Source organism: Bufo gargarizans, chromosome 1 (assembly GCF_014858855.1).
Source record: "Bufo gargarizans isolate SCDJY-AF-19 chromosome 1, ASM1485885v1, whole genome shotgun sequence".
Lineage (NCBI taxonomy): Eukaryota > Metazoa > Chordata > Amphibia > Anura > Bufonidae > Bufo > Bufo gargarizans.
The window spans coordinates 257,514,657-257,535,113 of record NC_058080.1 but is presented as its reverse complement, the minus strand read 5'-3'; the positions used below and the strand labels follow the sequence as shown (position 1 = coordinate 257,535,113).

General features: G+C 38.7%; 1 protein-coding gene across 5 annotated transcripts in view; it reads right to left on the bottom strand.

Moving 5' to 3' along the window:
• Nucleotides 1–1,362: 1,362 nt before the first annotated feature.
• NPNT (nephronectin) overlaps nucleotides 1,363–20,457 on the bottom strand; it is a 101,068-nt gene continuing 81,973 nt past the window's right edge. For all 5 annotated transcript variants that reach the window (XM_044302620.1, XM_044302597.1, XM_044302606.1 and 2 more), the window contains 4 exons: nucleotides 7,472–7,558; nucleotides 5,530–5,628; nucleotides 4,000–4,259; nucleotides 1,363–3,539 (listed from right to left, as the gene is read on the bottom strand). In XM_044302620.1, coding sequence (XP_044158555.1) covers nucleotides 3,447–3,539; nucleotides 4,000–4,259; nucleotides 5,530–5,628; nucleotides 7,472–7,558 — 539 coding nt within the window. In that variant the 3' untranslated portion in view covers nucleotides 1,363–3,446. The remainder of the gene's footprint in view (nucleotides 3,540–3,999; nucleotides 4,260–5,529; nucleotides 5,629–7,471; nucleotides 7,559–20,457) is intronic.

Here is a 20,457-nt window from a genome sequence, read left to right as displayed (position 1 = left end):
TTCAGGCACAGATTGCGGCACAATGGTTAGTTGCGCCGCAATTTGCGACTTTTCCCAGCTCATGCCACGCCCATCTCATTCATCATTTTCTATGCCTTGTTTAAGTGTAGGAAATGGTCTGAATGTAAGACAGCAAGGAAGCTGCCTTAAGGCTCTTTCACATGAGAGCCAAGCCCCGTTCCGGACAGCAGAGACACGGAGCATTAACATGATTGATAATGCTCAGTGCCTCTCTGTGACCTTTTTACAACAAAAACACAGTGAGATAAAGTTGTCACCATGATTTTGTATTAAAAAGATCACAGAGAGGCACAGAGCATTATTAATCATGTTAATGCTCCGTGTCTCTGCTGTCCGGAACGGGGGTTTGGCTTTCTTTCATGCAGCGGATTCCACGCACAGGATCTGCTCGTGTGAAAGAGCCCTTACATTTAGAATCTGTGCTGGATGCACTGAAGTTATGTAAAGGCCGGCGCAGGTGCTTTATCAAGAGCGGCACCTAAAATGCCAGTCTAAATAAATGACCCCCATAGGCACTACAAGTGCTGCAGTGAGGCAACATATCCCCATTTGAAGAAATGATTGTAAGCGGAATACCTCCATGGTACTTTACAGAGCATATATAAAATCAAAGCCACAAGGAGGTAGAATATATGCCAATAGAAAGCTATTAGATTGCACTTAAGGGACTGAGATAATAAATTTCATACCTCGCAATTACTAGTAGATTGTTCGAGAGACATAAGGGCATGATCTATGACAAGTTGAGAGCAAGGGGTCTTGAACTGGGGCCCTTTCTTGTTTATGTCTGCCCCTTTTTGTAAGACAGATCCGTTCTAGATCCCAGCAAATCCTGATGAGGTTTTCTCAGCTTTAAGATTTTTTTATATTAAGTGTTTCCCTTTTAATTTTTACACAAAGACTAGCACTGCAGACTGCACTATTACCATCAAAAACCCAAACACTGAAAATGCCATGTACATACATTCATTTGTACAGTAAGTACATTTGATTAAAAGGCTTGCTTATCAGTAATTTAAAGGGTCAGAGTGGCATAAAAAGATAAAAGAAGTGATACTCATCTCACCAATCCCCTTTTCCAAAGCCTTGCAATTTCCTAATTTATTATACTTCTTGATCTCTCTTGACCACTAGGAAGTAGAGACCAGCAAAATCACTTTTATTTTTGTTATTCTGACCCTTAAAAAAAGTCAGACAACTCCTTTAAAGTATCAAGAGATTTCTAAGTAATAACCATGAAAAGGGGACATATTTTACCCTCATCATAGAAGTTATGTTGACTGATCTGTTAAACAAGTACAAAATGGGTATGGATGCCTTTTTTCGAAAAATATAATATTAAAAATTATGGGTCATATTTACTAATCCTATAGATGGCATAAATGTAGACGGGCTGTCTAGAAATGCACTAGGCTGAGACTGGATAATATATTTGGCCTTAGGATAGACACTTTTATGTAAATCTATAACGACTATTGGTTTGCCTTCTTTGAGACAAAATTTTGCACCAGAATTGTGGCGTTATTCTAGTACAAAACATTGCATCTTAAGCCACACCCTTTTCCGCAAGGTCCCCATCTTTTTCTTGAAATGTTCTTTAGTCTCAAATGTGCCTTATTGTGCTACTTTATGGTGCAGTTTATGCCAAAATCTAGGAGTACTCACATAAGCAAAAGTGTGTCAATGGGTGTAAGGTTTCTAGACATGGGTCACTGATAAAGGAATTTATTCTGAATGCCATATTTGGAGTCAGGAAGGAATTTTGGGGCAATTACCATCTTCCTTATAGGGGTTTTGCCTTTATTTGGACTTGAACCTGTGCTTTTTTCAGCCTTATAAACTACAGTGTGTAGCTATATTGCTACAGGATTTAAAAAAGGCTGTCTGCTTATTTTTTTTTTTTTTTGTTACAAGAGTCTCTTGACGATAAGATGATCACAGGGTTTCTCAGGGGAATCCAACAGTAAGAGTTCAATTCCCCTGCAGCGCCATTGCACAGTTCTCACAATCAAATCAATGGAATTTTAAGTTAAGCCATGGACACAGCTTGTCCTACAGAATGAGAGATGATCTTTGTAACCTCTCTCTGCTCTGGCTAATAGATGAAAGTCAGTATTTTGGGAGGCAACTCTACTGAGTATACTCTAAAAAAAAAGTATATAAAATTTGATTTCCCAAACCATTCATTTATATATGACTTACCTGAATATAAAATCTAAATTGGCAAAATAAATCAGTGTTATCTCGGAATACCTTAGACACGTTTGCTGCAAAAAAACAGGTCCTGCAATGTCGAGCAATAAATCTACATTTACCTGTTAGTAAAGAGTAAAAATGGTTCTTAGGCTAGACACAGTTCCAGGAAACATTAGGCCAATAATAAAAGTAGTCAATACTGTTTTAATTGTGGTCATAAAGATATTTTTGAACAACGTTGATGTATATATCTGGTATTTTCAGTTTTTCGGGTGCATTCCCACCAAGTTTTAGAGTCACAGTAAATTAAGGCCGCTGTCTCTTCAATGACATAAGTAGTTAATCTCCATATAGATCTACAAGCGCCAACATCAGTGGGTTAAAGCATTAACTCGGTTAAACTAACAGTGTAACAAGCTTTGCACATTGTTATACGAAGCCAGCATTACTTTAACAGGAGTTACTTTAATGCCTGCTACATCTGTATATTAATGGTCTTGCATGGAAAACCAGTTTCTAATGTGAAAGTAATAATAAAAAAATACAACAATGACCCATTATTAAACATGATACAAAAATATCAATTAAACCGTTCTCATAGGTAAGAATGTACATATATACCATGCTAAAAGAGCAACACTAATATATTTACTTTTCATAAAAACTTCAAAGAATCTTTTCTGTGGCCAATAAAATCTACTAACAAGCACCATTTATATGTTCTTTATAAAAACTCGGGGATGTGACTAAGTGTTTGACTTTAAGAGCTATTCAACATAATTAAATAAAATGCTATACCCATTATAAAAAGTTGTGGAGTTAAAATCTTCCGATAAATACATAGGTACACAATCTGCATTTACAAAGCTTTCAGCTCCACTATTAGTAGAGTTTGACTTGGCAAAAGTCATTTAACGTCAGAGTTTTCTCAATTCTCAGAAGCTCGAGCACACATATTTCAAGAATTAGCTCTGCACCAGACTAGACATGTTCTTTTTGATTTTCTTCAAGTCATTTCCTCAGGTCAAGTTCTTTGGTAGTGTGAAAAGAGTTTTAGGAAGAAACAAACATTGTCTAGAAGAAAGTTCTTGTGCTCGCTGTCATCTTATATGTTGCAAGAATGCAGGCCTTCACTTTTTTGTGAATATGTCTTGCAGCCCCACATCAGGTTTTCCTGCCATTCTTGCAAGGTGGGTTGTCACACATTGCAGCAAAAACTTTGACCAGTTTTAAGCTTTAGCACAGCGCCCTCTCTTTATACTGACATCATCAAGACCAACACTTCCTGATCGATGTTTCCCTCTTTCTGCTTTAAAGACAATCTGTAAAAGAAAAAAATATCAGACAAAATGCAGGGGGCAGATGTAGTCTGAAACCGTGGAGACACATTGATCTGCACGACAGCTGTATACACACACTGCAGGAGATTTTTAATAAAGGCTATTTTCAAAAATTTCGCTGGGGCAATACAAATTTTGGTAGCAAGTGCACATAAGCTTTAATTACAGATGTAAACCATATATTTTATTTTATAGTAAAAGGACCCTGGAAGAAGTTCCAGCATGAAACACTTATTGGAGATTTCTTGTATTGGGGTTAAAGTTCTGTTTTACAAGTCCAGAAAAGATTGGCCGTGTGAGCTTCTGTCTTTGCATAATTTACAGTAGATACATCTGACTAATTCGAACATCTGACTAAGACTGGTTGCAACAAATCAAGACCTGGATAAATACATAACATGCAAACAAAAGTAGTAATAACACTGGTTAATGGTTGACTTACGTTTCTGACACCTGCCCCCGGCAAAGTTATGTGTGTTTCACCCCATCCATGGCTACTTCCATTTCTTCCCCACAGAGCAGGACCATGAACGCCTAATCTTCTTACAAAGACTTGAAGTTTACCAGAACTCTCTCCTGACACTAAATGTCTAAATGACAAGCAGAGGTCTCCAGAATAGGAAAGATGTCCAAGTGGAAGGACCAGCCGCGCTACCTTCCCGGAGGATGCCTTGGGTTCCATGACTGTTAAATATTTTCCCCCTAAACAAGGAAATTATAATTGTCATATATAGAAACGAAGAAAAGTTTAAGTAAATTTAAGTTGTCTAATAAAACCACTTATTATTATGCATTTTATTCCTTTCTTTTATACACTTATATGGCTGAGTTTAGACTAAGACTATGGGGAATGGATTGAATAATCCCTCAGCAACTTAAGAAAAATACCCACAGGTCGCACATTTTCACCCAGACTCCAAATGAAGTCTGTGACTTATGCTAGTTTTCCCATTAACAATGCACTAGTCTTCTTTAACTTTATTAACTCCCGTGTTATCTGTAAATGAAGCATGCTGCTGGAAATATAATGAAATGGAAATTGGAAACTTGCTATAAATAATTTCATTATAACTTGATTAGTATATAATTTATGAGGTGGCAGTACATAATACATTTGTGGAGAGGAAATGGCAGGGGATCCCTCTAAATGTCTTTATAAATGAATGATTTGATTCCTGAACTTTAAGTTAAAAACCTCTGTTCTGCTGCTGTCAAGTATGAGGCGCTACCAACGTATCTGTTCAGCACAGTAACTGTAAAGCCTTCATGATAGCTTCTTGACTACATCTCGCAGACCGTCTATCATTAGAATGAGAGATTAAAAAAATACTAGGTTATATATTTCGTCAGTGGAGCTGCCAGAGTGACATATTTGTGCTGTTAAAAAGTTGGGTAGGAAAGAAAAGTCTGTTAAAGTAGGGTTTTTCTCTCCGTTCTTATGACAACTGGGTGGTTAATGGGGCTTAACTAGCAGCTGGCTAAGGAGCTTATATAAGGGCTGAGCTCTTCTAACATGGCACCCAGTGGGGGGAAGAAGCAGGCTGTGCCAAGGCCTGGTGTGTGGTATGAAATGGCATGGTATGAGGGACAAACTACTGCGTAGTTACAGCACACACTATTGTAAACTGAAGAACTGACTGAAGTGATGCCATGCCAATAATGTACTTATTGTTTTCTGTAGAACTGCAATAAAAAATATATTTTTGGTATGGTTTTAAATATTTTGTAATATTAAGATGGGCTTTACAATTTCCAACCCTGTTCTTTTTGTAGAAGGGGCAATAATGTATCTGAAATTGACCATCAAATAGTAAAAATGTCTATAAACAAAAGAGTCGGCAAGAGTATAGCTTTACCCGCAATCTCCTAGGGACATGCTGAACCGGTTGTCTGACTATTAGATATCTATGCTGTTCATGTGATATGGCAAATCCATGATGGAAGTCCAGTGGACAATGCCACAACATTTTACCTGAGTCATCTTTGACCAGTTCCCAATGCAAATCATTTTCTCTGTCTCTAATCCAGCCACATAAGCCATTGTCAAAGTTACAGCTATGAACCAAAACTCCTGCAAAGTAGCACGGATACAGTGTTAATGCTGAGGTTGAAAGCTCCAAGATAAAACAGATAATGAGAGTTAGGGCTGTATTAGACCTGGAGATGGTCAGGCAGATGATCGCTAACAAGTGTTTGTAGGAAAGCTCGTCATTGATAAAAGGGCCGCCGATTACCCGATGAACGAGCAATCAGAATTTCTAAGCAGGCTAAAAAATAGTTTGCCGGAGGCAGATCGTGCTGTCTAGCAAACAATGATTTTGTACGGGGACGAGCAATGGCATTACTGATTGTTCCTCTCCATACTGTGGAGAAGATCATTGCATGTAATAGCAGTGGCCTCCCTCACAGACGAAGGAAGGAACGCTTCAGGTCTAATACAGGCCTCAAACCAGGTAACACATAATGGAAATCAACAACAACGAATGTACAGGCTACATCCATCCATTCATTTCTCCATACTAATTCCAACACATCCTGATGTCACCAGACCTCCTGCCAAATAGCAAACTCATCTCTACTACATGTGTAACTGGAGCAAAGCCATATGTTGCATCTTCCAACGGATTACTAAAACACGTATAATAGGACATCTGTCAAAATTAGCTTGTATAGAAACCTGGCTTGGTGCCAGTAATGAATGAGTAATGCCAGTGAGTTAAAGATGACCTCTCTCCTTTCCTGACATGTCCATTTTAGCCACTACTTGCATTCCCCATGTAATACCAATTATGGAGCACCTATTCTATGTTGTAACATTTGTTTATTATTACTGCTACAAGTTATGAAAGAACTGCTAGCAGTTTGCAATGGCGGTCCAGATGAGTGTTGCCAGTTGGGGGGCTAGCCCCTGCAAAGTCCTACCAATATCAGTGCTGCCAATGGCAGATGCAGTGCAAGAACACACTTCAACCTGTAACACTCAACTGGACCTTTATTGCAAACTGCTAGCAATTCATTAATAACTCCTAGAAGAACAATAAAGGAATAGAGCCATAAAAATAGATGCTCCTGATTTATCACAGAGCCATAAAAATAGATGCTCCAGATTTATGACGGATGCAACAGCAACCAAAACTGACATGTCAGGAGAGGTGATAGGTCCTCTTTAAGTAATGCCACATTTACAAGTGATGTAAAATATAAGAAAATATGTATATAGAAAACCTGGCACTAAAATGTTTTAATTAATGTATTTTGACAGATGCCAGATTATGAGATGGACTTGCAGAGTATGAGTGTCTGGCCAGGAATAAAAAAAAATGGCAGAACAGCTTTAGAATGTAATACCTTACTGATCACCCACTGGTCCCGGTCTTTACTCCCTGTTCCATCTCAACATGGAAATATGACAGTTGAGCTAATCACTGGCTGAGAGTCACATTTCCTGTGTTGACATGGACCAGGAAGTGGTAGGGGACCCGGGAAGTGTAAGAACGGGAGCAGTGAAGGATCGGTGAGGGTTGTATGACCTTTTCGGAGCTGAACAACCACATAAATATAAAAAATGTTTAACCCAATTAAAATATAGTAAGTATATCAATTATCACATCAATCATACTTTTGGTTCACAAGATTCTAGATTATCAGACAATTTTACTACAGGAAACAAACAAAAAAATGTTTATTGTTGGACTATTGGATGTTGGATATATCTTTCTGGATATGACACGGGAGGATAGGAAGTTTGAGAATAACTGCATTCACACCTCTTATATTGTGTCTATCATGGGTATTACCCACTATCTTGATTAATTCTTCAAATATACTGTACAGTATTAAAAAATGAAGAAAGAAAAGCTAACTTCACACATACAGTCATATGATGAAAATTACACTTGATTCTACATTCTTACCTGGATCATCATTTTCTTCATATTCATCAGCACTCAGCCCCCTCTCAACATCAAAGTTGAAAAATATATTATTTTCATGATGTGGAACTGTAATAAAAAAAGATTTTTTTTATATAATTCTGTGCTAGATTGGACTAATAAACTCAGGGGTCGAAATTAAAAATAAAATAAAGAAGTACATTGGCATAGTGCTTTAATGATAACCAATAATACATAAAGCTGCATGTATGTGCTGATTTTTAGCTAAAAAAAGAAAGAAAGAAAGAAAAAACGATCCAGAGAAAACTACATTCCAGGGGCCCCGAATACCTTGCAGTTGAATCAATTCCATGAACTGTGTTACTGACCAAATATTAAGGGAACTACAGTAATTACATCACTGTGGTAATGGGAAGTTAACTAGAAAGTTAACATCTGAGCAACGTGAGCAACGTGGACCAGAGGAGGTTAGGGGACCTTTGTAAGTGTCCTTATAAACACTGAATGTATACAACTTACTTAACGAGACCTCAAAATGAATGATACAAGTAAACAGGATAAAGTTTTTTTTGGGGTTTTGTAAGTCTGTAGCATTTTCTGCATGCTTGTGACACAAACAGACTAGTAGAAATCCCCCAGCGAATACAAGAGTTAACCACCTGTTGGGAAATGACTGAGAGAGTATGCAGTGCTTAACCAAGGCGTGAGGCTCCACTATCTTTTGTCCTACTACAGACAGGGTACAGTAGTGAGGCTGCTGCTCCAGCCATTTATCTTACAGCCAGACACAGGACAGTGAGAGGGAAAAGGAGGTTGACAAAGTAGGATCAACGGAAAGGATGAAAACAATGGTTTTTGTTCTTTTAATTGTATAACTATATCTTCCCTTATTTTACTTTGACTGCTTGTGTGAGATGATCCTCATGTATCTGCCACTGACAGTAAGTATTCTTAAAGGGAACCTGTCACTGGGATTTTGAGTATAGAGCTGAGGACATGGGTTGCTAGATGGCCGCTAGCACATCCACAATACCCAGTCCCCATAGCTCTGTGTGCTTTTATTGTGTAAAAAAATGATTTGATACATATGCAAATTAACCTGAGATAAGTCTTCTATGTGAGATGAGTCAGGGACAGGACTCATCTAAGGTTAATTTGCCTATGTATCAAATCGTTTTTTTTCACAATAAAAGCACACAGAGCTATGGGGACTGGGTATTGCTAGCGGCCATCTTGCAAACCATATCCTCAGCTCTATACACAAAATCCCGGTGACAGGTTCCCCTTAAAGGGCCATTTCCTATAACAGACTTTACAACTCTTCAAAAAAAAAATAACAAGCGAAATTAGGTAATGACAGCTTTAGTGGAGAGAGAAATTTAGATCTCAAAAGTAAAAAATAAAGAACTAATGTTCTCATTATTCCTCTAGCACAGAATGTGAGAACATTTTACAAGGTTGTTAATAGAGTCCTATAAGAAGCAAAACTATCTAAACAATTTTGATTGCATTGTGTTCCATGTTACTTAATCTTGGACCTCTTTATTTCACTATGCATAGCAGTAATCCTATATGAGAAGACTCCTCATTCCACCGACACTATGTTTAAGAAAGAATTCTAAAATCAGACATTCTAGACGTGTTCAATTTAATCTGGGAGGTCTGAATGTGAGCACTATGTAGTACTTCTCACCTGCAGGTGCATAGACTGACAGGTGTTCGGGGCCAGAACATGAGGGATTCCCACAATAAGCCTGCAAAAACCCTATCACATAGTTTTCTAAAAAAAAAAAAAAAAAGGCTGTGATTAATCCTCGTAAAAGAATGTACTCTGTTACATAATGAATGCAGGAATGTTACAGCAGCTCACACCTTGTGTGTGCAAATACAGGTGGAAAGTTGTCAAGTTTAGATGTTCCTTTTAACCATTCCTACAATACAACCAAAAAAGTCCTGAGTTACAGGAAGCAACTTTTTGTACAATTACAAGTAATAAAGGATTTACATATGAGAAGTTTTGAAATTTTGATCAGTTATTTTAAATGTAACAGACACAAAGTTTTGTGGTTTGCAATGTTGTATCTTAAGTCATGTCCCCTTTCTACTAAGCTACACCTCTTGTCGAGCTATAAAACCAAATCAGCTAGGTTAGGTGCAGAGGAATTTTAGTTTTGGCACGTTTGCTTCATACATAGGTGTAATACTTTAAGGCTCCAAATTTCGGCACATTTTACGACAAGGTCTAAGTGCATTTACATTAGTAAATTTGCTCCAAAGTAATCTTCTACCAGCACTTAAAGTATAGAGCTTAATCGCTTAGCCACCAAACTGTTTTACCCGAGTTCTGCTCTGACTTTGAAAAAAAAACCTAACAGCAGAATTAGGCAGCTGGTTGAAGGACTGGTTTATCCCTTTGAAACAGTTACAGAGGTGAGCCGGCTGTGATCTTAGCCAGAATGGAGGAGGGGGAGCTATTGGGGAACGTGCTGACAGAGAAGAGACAGAGATCCTCTCTCCCTGTATAACAGTGTATTTCCCCAGGGGAGGGAAATATAGTAGTACCCAGCACGGCCAATACACAGAGTTCTGCTTCCTGTTTCATTCAAGTGCTAGTTTCAGCTCCGGGGCTGCAGGGAACAGCTGATCAGTGGGGGTACGGGGTGTCATACCCTGACCATTTGGGTATGGCTGAGGATAAGTCATCAATACCAGGAGCTTCAAAAAACCCTTTAAGTCACCTGAGGCTACTTTCACACCTGCGTTAGGTGCGGATCCGTCTGGTATCTGCACAGACGGATCCGCACCTATAAATGCAAACGCTGGTATCCGTTCAGTACGGACCCGTCTGCATAACTTAGTAAAAAAAAAGTGTAAGTCAAACGGATCCGTTCTGACTTACATCAAAAGTCAATGGGGGACGGATCCGTTTACAATTGCACCAATATTGTGTCAATGTAAATGGATCAGTCCTAATTGACTTACATTGTAAGTCAGGACGGATGCGAGCAGCGTTTTGGTGTCCGCATCCAGAGCAGAATGGTGACTGAAAGAAACTTATTGACATAAATGGTAGGCACGTTGCCTGAGGATTTTGGCAGATATGTGCTGACATCTGAGGGAAAATGTTGTTGTGTGAACATACCCTAAGCAGTAATGAAAAGGAACATGGCTGTACACATCTAGTATCCACAGGATTAATGTGACAATAAGAGTAGGCATCCAGTGTTTAAAAATGGTGCCCGCTTGAGAGCACAGCTGGCGCCATAGCCACTAGGTTTCTGCTGTTTCAAATGTGACTATGGTTTCCAGCAGCACTAAAACCAGAAAACGTGTGCTTCCTGGCCTGGAACGCCTTCCTCAATCTCAGAAAGTTGTTGTCACGGATGTACCGAGGGTACGGACGTTTCCCGGACAGGTGGCAGGAGACCAGTAAGACTGGAAACACGTGGTTTGATCTGACATGTTTTCCTTTTGGATCAAATGACGTGTGTGTTGTTTCTGGTGCTTGCCACACCTTCTATCCCCAGGTGTTGCTATTGTGATAATTTATCCTTCTCTATTTATTGTTGTTTCTCCCACTATGCTCTGCGGTTTATAGCTTCTGTTGGACTTGTGGTTAGCTTGTGTTTGGTTCTCGGCTGAGTTCCTGGTGCTACCTAAGCTTCACTGAAGATAAGTTCTTCCGTTCCCTTTTGTATTTGTTTTGATATATGTGTGTGTTGCCTTTCCCTGTTATTTGTCATTAGGCCTGAGGGACACTCCTGTTCATCCTTCCCTGTTTTGTCCTGACATTAGTTCCAGGGTCCTATAGGGTGAGATAGGATTCTAGGTATCCGGCGTATGAACTAGCCTACCTTTGGGCCTGTTCATACTGGTAGTCTGTCAGGACTGGAGTTATGGTTTTCTCTAGGAGGTGTCCATCTTCCTTCCCTAGTTTCCAGGCCTTATTCCGGTATCCCCTTTCTCTCCTATGCTCGGTGTGGTGTTTTCCTCCCACACACGAGCGTGACAGTTGTAGTAATATTGGGCTTAAGCCTGTACAAGGCTTCCAGGCCTATTACTGGCATATTCCAATGCTGGCCTGCAGGTGGCAGCACTGCATTGGAATATACTGAATTCTGTAATGGATAAAAAAAAAATCATTGAAGAATACAAATTGCAATCTGATCATTTCATGTTATAGTCACCTAGGCTGACTATAAACCATGAAGTAGAAGTAACAAAGATACTAGCGCTGCCGTCTAAATTAGGGGGAGTGGAGGAAATCACCCACACTGTTAAAAAGAATTCCAGTGGGGCGTGTCGCTGCAGGGTTCTGATACAGGGATAATTGCCCAAAAAAAAAAATGGAACAATAGGAAAACCTAATGGAGATAAGAGGGAAAGAGAACCCGCGCTGACTAAATGGCAAAATGGGACACTGCTATATATAGCAGTGTCCCATTTTGCCATTTAGTCAGCGCGGGTTCTCTTTCCCTCTTATGACTATAAACCATCCCAAAAAAATAAACATCATATGCATCAACATGTCCGCAAATGCCCAAACTATCAAAATATAAATGTATTTATCTTGTATAGAAAATGCATCATTTTTTCAATATTAAAACATTCTCTGCAATCGTACAGATCCAGAAAACGAAGGGAGCTCTTTAAAAACAAAAACCTATTAAACGGTGGTGGAATATAGTTATAGGACAACCAGCTATTTAATATTTCAGGTCCCCTCCCTCCAAATTACCTACTGTCTAGTAATAACCCATGCTTCTGAGTAATAAATTACTAGAAAGTTCTCAAACCTAAACCACATGATGAAGGTATAAAACATGCTCAAAACCAAAATTGTGGTTCAAAGTTTCTGAGGCTCACTCAAGACTGAAGTATGAATTCTTTTGTTCTGCCTACCCTCACAGCAATAGTATCCTGTTATTCTCTCCCTTTTATGTTAGAACTGTTTTGCCTTTTGTATGTCTTTTTATTTTGTCTCCTTTTAGATATTTTGGTAAGCATTGTGCCTATTAGTTTTAAAGCTTACCAACTTTAAAGGGGTTGTGTTACTTCAGCAGAAAAAGTTTATACAAGGCACTTACTAATGCATTGTCATTATCCATATAGCCTCCTTTGCGGCCTTTATGCTTTTTTCCATTATATTATACACTGCCCGTTTCCATGGTTACGACCACCCTGCAATGCACGTCCACGACTACGTCCACCGCTGCTGGATTGCAGGGTGGTTGTAACCATGGATATGAGCAGTGTATAATGTGATTGAAAAATGAATCCCGACAACAAAGGAAGCAATATGGACAATCACAATATATTAGTAAGTGGCTTGTATTAACTTCCTCTACATGATTAATAACATTTGCTGAAGTGACACAACCCCTTTAATTTTCAGTCCTCGCAGCTCCAATAACTCACAACTTTTCAAAAAGTGTTTGATGTCTGAAAGCAGTATGTGTCCTAGTGTACCTGTGTGAACGGATCTCGTTGGCCATAGTATTGGGTGGTGATAACATGTATTTGGAGTGCATGAACCCGGGGGTTAAAAACGTCAAGGCAGATGCAGTAATGGAGTAAGATTTATGCGTAATTTACAGCCTGACTGGAAGGTAAGTGCAAAATAGAGAGGAGATAGATCAATGTCTTGCAGTCCCTCCAAGGTCACGTGAGTATGTACTGTACATGACACTATACATTGCCAATCTCAAAAAAAAAAGATTGCATAATTGATGCGGAGTACACAAATACATAGCAAGTTTGGAATTACCTAGCAATCAACATTTTTCACCCTCTTATGATCGTATTTCTATAAAGATCTATGTAAGAAGTTTTGGCTGGCACATGTAATGAGAAAACTGCACATGTAATCACCTATATAGTAAATTGTAATTTTAAAGACAGAGGGCCAGATTTATCATGACTCTGACAGCTCACTCCACTTTCACATATGGCTAAAGTCAGTTTTAGCCAAGTCAGATTTATGATCGGCCCTTTAAGACTGAAATAAATGTGGTTTGACGGTAGCAGTTTATCCGTCAGTAAGCAGCTTTACAAAAGTCGCACATCTTCACAAAAAAGTCGCACGTCTTTATGAAAAAGTCGCATGTTCTATTAAAAAGTCTCATAAGATAAGCATGGTCCTCACTGGAGTGAAATTGCACAATTTTTTGCAACTTTTTTGCGACTTTTTAAATAGTCTCAATAGTAAATCTGTCTAGAGATTAATTTACATAAGAAAACACGCCCACTTTCAGAAAACTGGCGAGCATAGTGCAGAGCAGAAAAAAGTCACAAATTTTTGTGCAGTTTTAGTGATTGCGCAAAAATGTGCGACTTTTTCACTCCATTATTCTGACTTGAGTTAATGATAAATCTGGCCCAGAATGTTTATTTCCTTTAATCCTTGGAGATAATTCCTAAGAAATAAGGACGTGGATACAAAAAGGGCTAAAAATGCAGATCTCCGAAAAACATCCTTCATGCCGCTAGAAGAAATGTGGGTACAACAAATTACTCATTTTACCAACATGAAATATTACGCTCACTGACAAGGAATCAATGTTCCCATCTGCTGTCCAAATACCAAACACATTGATTTAGATCAGCCTTGAACCTATAACAGAAAAACACAAAGTTGTTGATAACTATGCCCTTGAATGCTCACAGGACTGCAGCACATTGAAATTTACTGCACAACTAGTGCTTTTATAGTATACATTTGTAATATATGACAATTCACCAGAATATGTTCAATAGTATTGGCCAGTAAGACCCTATCAGCTATTAACTATGCGCATCAATGTAGAAAACTAGGAATCATGGTCAGTAGAACTGCACTGAGTTGGAGAATAGCAGGTTTCCAGCAAGGAGTCACTGGAGATGTTCTGTGTCCTACAAGTCACTTATGACATTTTTATTAATCATGAGACCCCTAAATCCAGTTTCTAGTTCAGTAGCATACGCCATACCATTATGAGTATAGGTACACCCCTTACCCCTCTATGACTATTGTGTAAATAAAACAAGCTACCCTTATTTTTCACCCTATAAGACGCACCTAGGATTTAGAGGAGAAAAATAAGAAAAAAATATTTTTCAGCAGACCCCAGCTCAGAGCCCCAATTAGACCCCCAATGTTAATCAGACCTCACGTCAGAGCCACAATCAGACCCCCAATGATAATCAGACCTCAGCTCACACCTTCAAAGTTCAGAAGAACCCCAATCAGACCTCAGATCACAGCCCCAATGTGAATATGACCCCCAAGCAGACCACAGATCAGAACCCCAATGTGAATGACCCCCCTAAGCAGACCTCAGATCAGAGCCCAATGTGAATGAGACCCCAAGCAGACCTCAGATCAGAGCCCAATGTGAATGACCCCCAAGCAGACCTCAGATCAGAGCCCAATGTGAATGACCCCCAAGCAGACCTCAGATCAGACCCCCAGGCTCAGAGAAAACATTAAAAAACAATTGCCAATTAAATTACCTCTCCTGCTCCAGACACCACAGCTCCGCACATCCACATTCTTCAAGTTCATCCTGCCACGGGCTGTGCTGTGACCCAATGTCCTAACGCTGTGCGCAGTCACAGCACAGTGAGCGACCGAGGACCAGGAAGTGGTGAGTACAGAGTCCGGGGAGTGCTGCATTAACCGCTTCCCGGTCCTCCTGTACTTTGGAGGGAAAAAAGTGTGTCTTATGGGGACAAAAATATGGTAATCTATTCAATGAGTGAAAACTTATATACCGCATACCTTATATACCGCATTGACAATGGATAGGGGTTTACTGTTCCAGTAGATTCATCAAGTATAAATAAGAGCCCCACAGTAACAGCAGAAGAAGCACCTCACCATATACCACATCATTTTAGGCCATGGAAGCTCAGTGCATTATATGGCATTCAATCTAATGTGCTAGATATTGAAAATGATGCAATGCCAATCCCATCCCACCTGGTGAGGTGCCTCAAGGCAGAGAATGGAGTGGTGTCCGTATTCACACGTCCATCTATTCACTTCTATGAGAGCCAGCCAAACAACTGTTACTCCCCATTCTCTGCCCAAATGTGCCAGTAGCTGGCTCACCAGGTGGAAGAGGGTCCAATGGACAATGTTCTGGATACGTATGGGACCTTTCTCTATCAGACATTTATGGCATGCCTATGACTATGCCACAAATGTGTAAATTGGGAATACCCCTTTAACTCTGCTTTCTGCCAAATGTATAGATATTTATAGGTGTAAAGATTGCCTTTGCCAACAGATAAGATGTTTTGCTAGGGCAGCACTGTGGCTCAGTGGTTAGCACTGGTGCCTTGCTGTGCTTGGGTCCTAGTTTTGAATCCAGCCAAGGACAACATCTGTATGGAGTTTCTATGTTCTCCCCATGTTTGCGTGGGTTTCCTCCAGGTACTCTGAGTTCCTCACACACTCCAAAGACATACTGATACGGAATTGATAGTGAGATTCATTGCAGAAACTGTCAACGTTATATAGGTGAGTAAAATTAATAATGTGCAATTACAATACCACACTTTGGGGCAAATTCACTACTTTCGACAGTGTAAAATTAATTTAAAGATGTTGTGCCAAATTTATGAAGTTCTACAAATCACCCCAGCAGCATAACAACATCTTGTATGGTGAATGCAGTCAACAAGCAGTGATAGATAGAGGGAAATATATAAATATACTCGTAAGTCATGCTGTGACGGAAAGTATCTGACAAGTCACTGGCAGAAGATAGCTAACCACATGCAGGCAAGTGCCTAATATTTATAGCAATGTGTATTCTCAAGAAATTCTCATTTTGGATTTAGACTTGGATTATAAACAAGAAATTCTAAAGTATCCAAGCAAAGTACAAGTCATTTTGGAAGAAGATCGACCTCCAGAAAGTAATACCGGTATTAGCTGTTATTTTTAAATAATGCTATGACTGAAGGAAACTAGTTTTTGGCTTAAAAAATTGCAAGTAAAAATTTGCAGTAAAAATCAGTAAGCAAAGATTATGCTAGCAGGTAATTAATCCTAGGTACACCAGTCAGTAATTCTTTCACGCCATAACTAAGACAAATTACATGAATCCCTGTAGTTTCTATAAGGGTACTGCCAAATTCTGCTAAATTGCTACATGAAGATGCACTGCTCCTGGACACTACAGAGTCATGGATGCCAATCGACCTACTGGATGCCCAATTAGCATAGAGGGCATGCTTTCTTGCAGTAATTATTTAGTTCAGGCATCTGGTAACTATTTAAGGTTAAGAAGATTCTTCCAGGTTCCAGAACTAGGAAAAATTATTAATATCATATATTTGGACTGCCTGTAAGTTGGTTTTATAGAAACTAAATAAAATGCAATAGCAGAGTAAATTCCCACTTGACATTTACAGAAAGCTAAATTTGCCATAATATAGTTTATATTGCTAGCTTTACATTGTTTATTACATCGCTTTCTATTTAACACAGAATCCATGCTTGACTTAAGCCCCCATAGCCAGCAGCGGATGCCCCTATCAACACCCTCCTGCTCTTCTTCTAGACATTACCCTTCAAAAGTTTGGTATTTTGTTTTGGATTTTTGAAGTCCATTCAAAAGCTAAGAGATTGAGATTGAAGTCAACTCATTTCCTGACCTGAAAGGCAAACATTTGAGACAAAGTAAAACCAAAAATATTTGAATGCCTTTAAAAGCAAATATCAGCTACAACAAAGTCAGTCACCTAAATCTTATTAGAACATCTCCCCTAAAACTAGGAACAAAAAACACATGAACTGTTCATTTCTGGAGAGAACCTCAACATTAAAAGGGTTGTCCATGATTAGAAAAACAAGTCTGCATTCCAAAAACAGCACCAAACCCGTTCAGAGGCTGTAAATCACTGAAGTGAACCCAGGGAAGGATTTGCTGACTTTGAGGGTCAGGAAAAGAAAGACAGAAATAAACTTTTACCTTCCTACAAAACATAAGTAGCTTTTACTTTGAAAAAACTAACTTTCACCACAAGGTGGAAGAGTAAGATTCCTGCAAAAATAAAATGCATTTACATTGTATAGTCAAGAATTCAACCACTGTTCATTGTTATTCAGGTTATACATTTTCCTCAAGCCACCTTTGGTCACAGTCTAGTAAGGTTTACTCTGCAATGTTACGCAATTCAATGAGTTCTCTGCTACTGTAGCCTGCAATAATAATTAATATAAGGAGGCTGAATGGCCTGTGAAGCAATCTAGCTCAAGGCTGAATGAGAATGGCATTTCTGGTATGTTCCAAGTGAAACTGGCAAACCACCAGTAAAGTGTCTATTAATGTTCTATTTAAAATTGGCTTTTTCTGATGCTCTAAACATTTGCCCTATCGTATTGCATTTAACTCAGATTTAAATTAAAGGTATTTATTATTTTCTCCTCTTTCTTCCTCTCTCGTTCGCTCAATTGTCTATTCAGCTATTATTAATTAACTACCGTATACTATTATGTGTAAACCGTTGTCCTATAATGTCAGAGGTTTCAACTTGCCTAAAAAAAGGAAATCAGCATTGGAATATTACAAGAAATATTCACTTAGATTTATTGTTTCTACAGGAAACAATGTTTTCAAAAGAGTCATCTCCCAAATTCATGAACAGTAGGTATAATCATTGCGTTTGTATCTGAGCCTCCAGGAAACATAGGGGTTTGGTGATATTGTTTAAGAATGAGTTCCCAGGGCAGATCGTGGATTAATTTAGGGATGGACAGAGGAGATATATCACTGTTTTGATAAATTTGTTTGGGTTCAGCATCTGCATGGTGAATTTGTATGCACCTCCTGAGGAGGCGTTTTGTACATTCAGATTGGTATTTAGACCGTTGAGCATGTTAAGCTTTAATAAAATAATCCAGGCAGAGGATTTTAATTATACATTTTCTTCAGGGATGGACAGGTGTAATTTGGGGAATGGTAAATTGTCACAGAAGCAGAGAGAGGAGTTTAGGTGATCTTTTGAATGAGGTTAGATTAGTAGATTCATGGAGGGAATGTAATGGGATTTATAGTGGGTATATATTATTTTCTCCCATGGATAGAAGTTATTCTAGAATTTATATGATTTATTAGACTCCATCTGCTAGTAACAGTTAGTATATTCTTCTGCTAGTAACAGTTAGTATATTCTAGGCACTTGCTGTATGCCTGGTTAGACCATGATGTATAATAGTCCTAGTTGCTTTGAATCCGAATCCAGTAGGAAGAGGGATAAAATCCTGGATATTAAATGAGACTTTAATAATTGATTGAGTGATTATGAAGCAATTAGAGGAAGATATTAAAGCATTACCTGAGTTTTCAAAAAAGTTTGCATAATGGCTGTGCTTCTTTGTACAAAAATAACTGTTCGGGAACAGGTATTTTTTTGGGCTTCCCTAATGTCTTCCTCAGCCTAATTATTCCCTGTTTCAGAGGCACAGGTAGATGCATTTCTCTCACAAACAGGGGACCTCTCCCTTCTGTGGAATCTGCCAGTACTGTACTGCTGTGACATCCTTTCTGTTACTTCCCACTATGTTTGTTTTGAACTCTGGAGCTCAAAGGAGGGGAAAATCACACTTGCAGACACACAGAATGTTCCAATAATCTTCAAAAGCTGCATTTAAGCAGTTCTTTTATCAGGCTCAGTATCTTAGGAAGCTCTGACACAACCCCATTTTTCTTGACAACAGGCAGTGGCCTGCAGATTAGGTGGAAATGAGACCCTAGTGGCCATGACTTTACAGCTTTTTCTCAGGTGGATGTAGGCACATTTTTAAATAAAGTGATTGACAAATGTGCTAGTTACACCATTGTCTATGAAATGAAATGTAATTGTGTGAAAGTACTGTCTGTGACTCTTTAAATTATTTTTTGAATTGAATATGACAAATGAAGAAGATTTAGTAACAATTTAGTTAACACACAAGACCTTTATTAGGGGGACTGTTTTGAAGCTACCTGCAAGAAGGAAAAGGGAGAGAGAGAAAAGGAGTAAGAAGTGGTTTAGAGGCCAGATTGGAAAAGATGGTTAGAAAGAATCAAGGTCCTCTTCACATTTCCCATGGAAACAAATTATGGATATAAAGTCTCAATTAATTATAACAGTTTCTGAAAAAGTGGAAAAAACAATTATGTGGATGAAAGTGAGGTATCATAAATATGAAGTAAATATGCAAATAGATAGGCCTTTGGCGAGATTATTAAGAAAAGTGAAAAATAATAATGTGACATTTAAAATTAGAGATTCCTCAGGGGCATGTGCGTCAAATCCAGATATAACATATAGGGAATTTCATAGATATTATTAAAAGCTTTACAGTGATCTGGGAGAGGAAAGGCTTAATAGAGTGAAGGAGTTTCTGTATGGATTACGCCTGCCTAGGATTGAAAAGGAGAAATTGGAAAGGTTGAATAAGGAGCTCACAGAGGAAGAAGTCTTGCATCATATTAGGAAATTAAAATTAGGTAAGGCTCCAAGCCAGGATGGGTTTTCGGCTAGTTATTTTAAGAAATTTAAGGAATTATTATTTCCATATTTGATTATTCTTCAAACATTTTCATGAGGGGTGGGGAGATAACTAAATAATTTTATAGGCTGTGATTAAATTTATTCCAAAATAGGCAAATGATCGTACTAATGTTAAGAACTTTAAGCCAATTTATTTACTGAATATACCGTATTTTTTGCCCTATAAGACACACTTTTTCCCCCCCAAAGTGGAGGAAAATGTCACTGCGTCTTATGGGGCAAATACTAATGAGCGCTTCCATTATGGAAGCGCTCATTAGTACCGGAGGACCGGGAAGTGGTGAAGGCTCTGTACTCTGCTTTCTGGTTCTCTGCAGTTGGCGTCTGGAACAGATGGGATAAGTGTTTTTTTTTTATTTGTTCTGTGGCATGGGGGCTTATAAATGGCATGGGGGCTGATTGATTTAAGGCATGGGGGCTGGTAAATGGCATGGGAGCTGATAACTAGCATGGGGCAG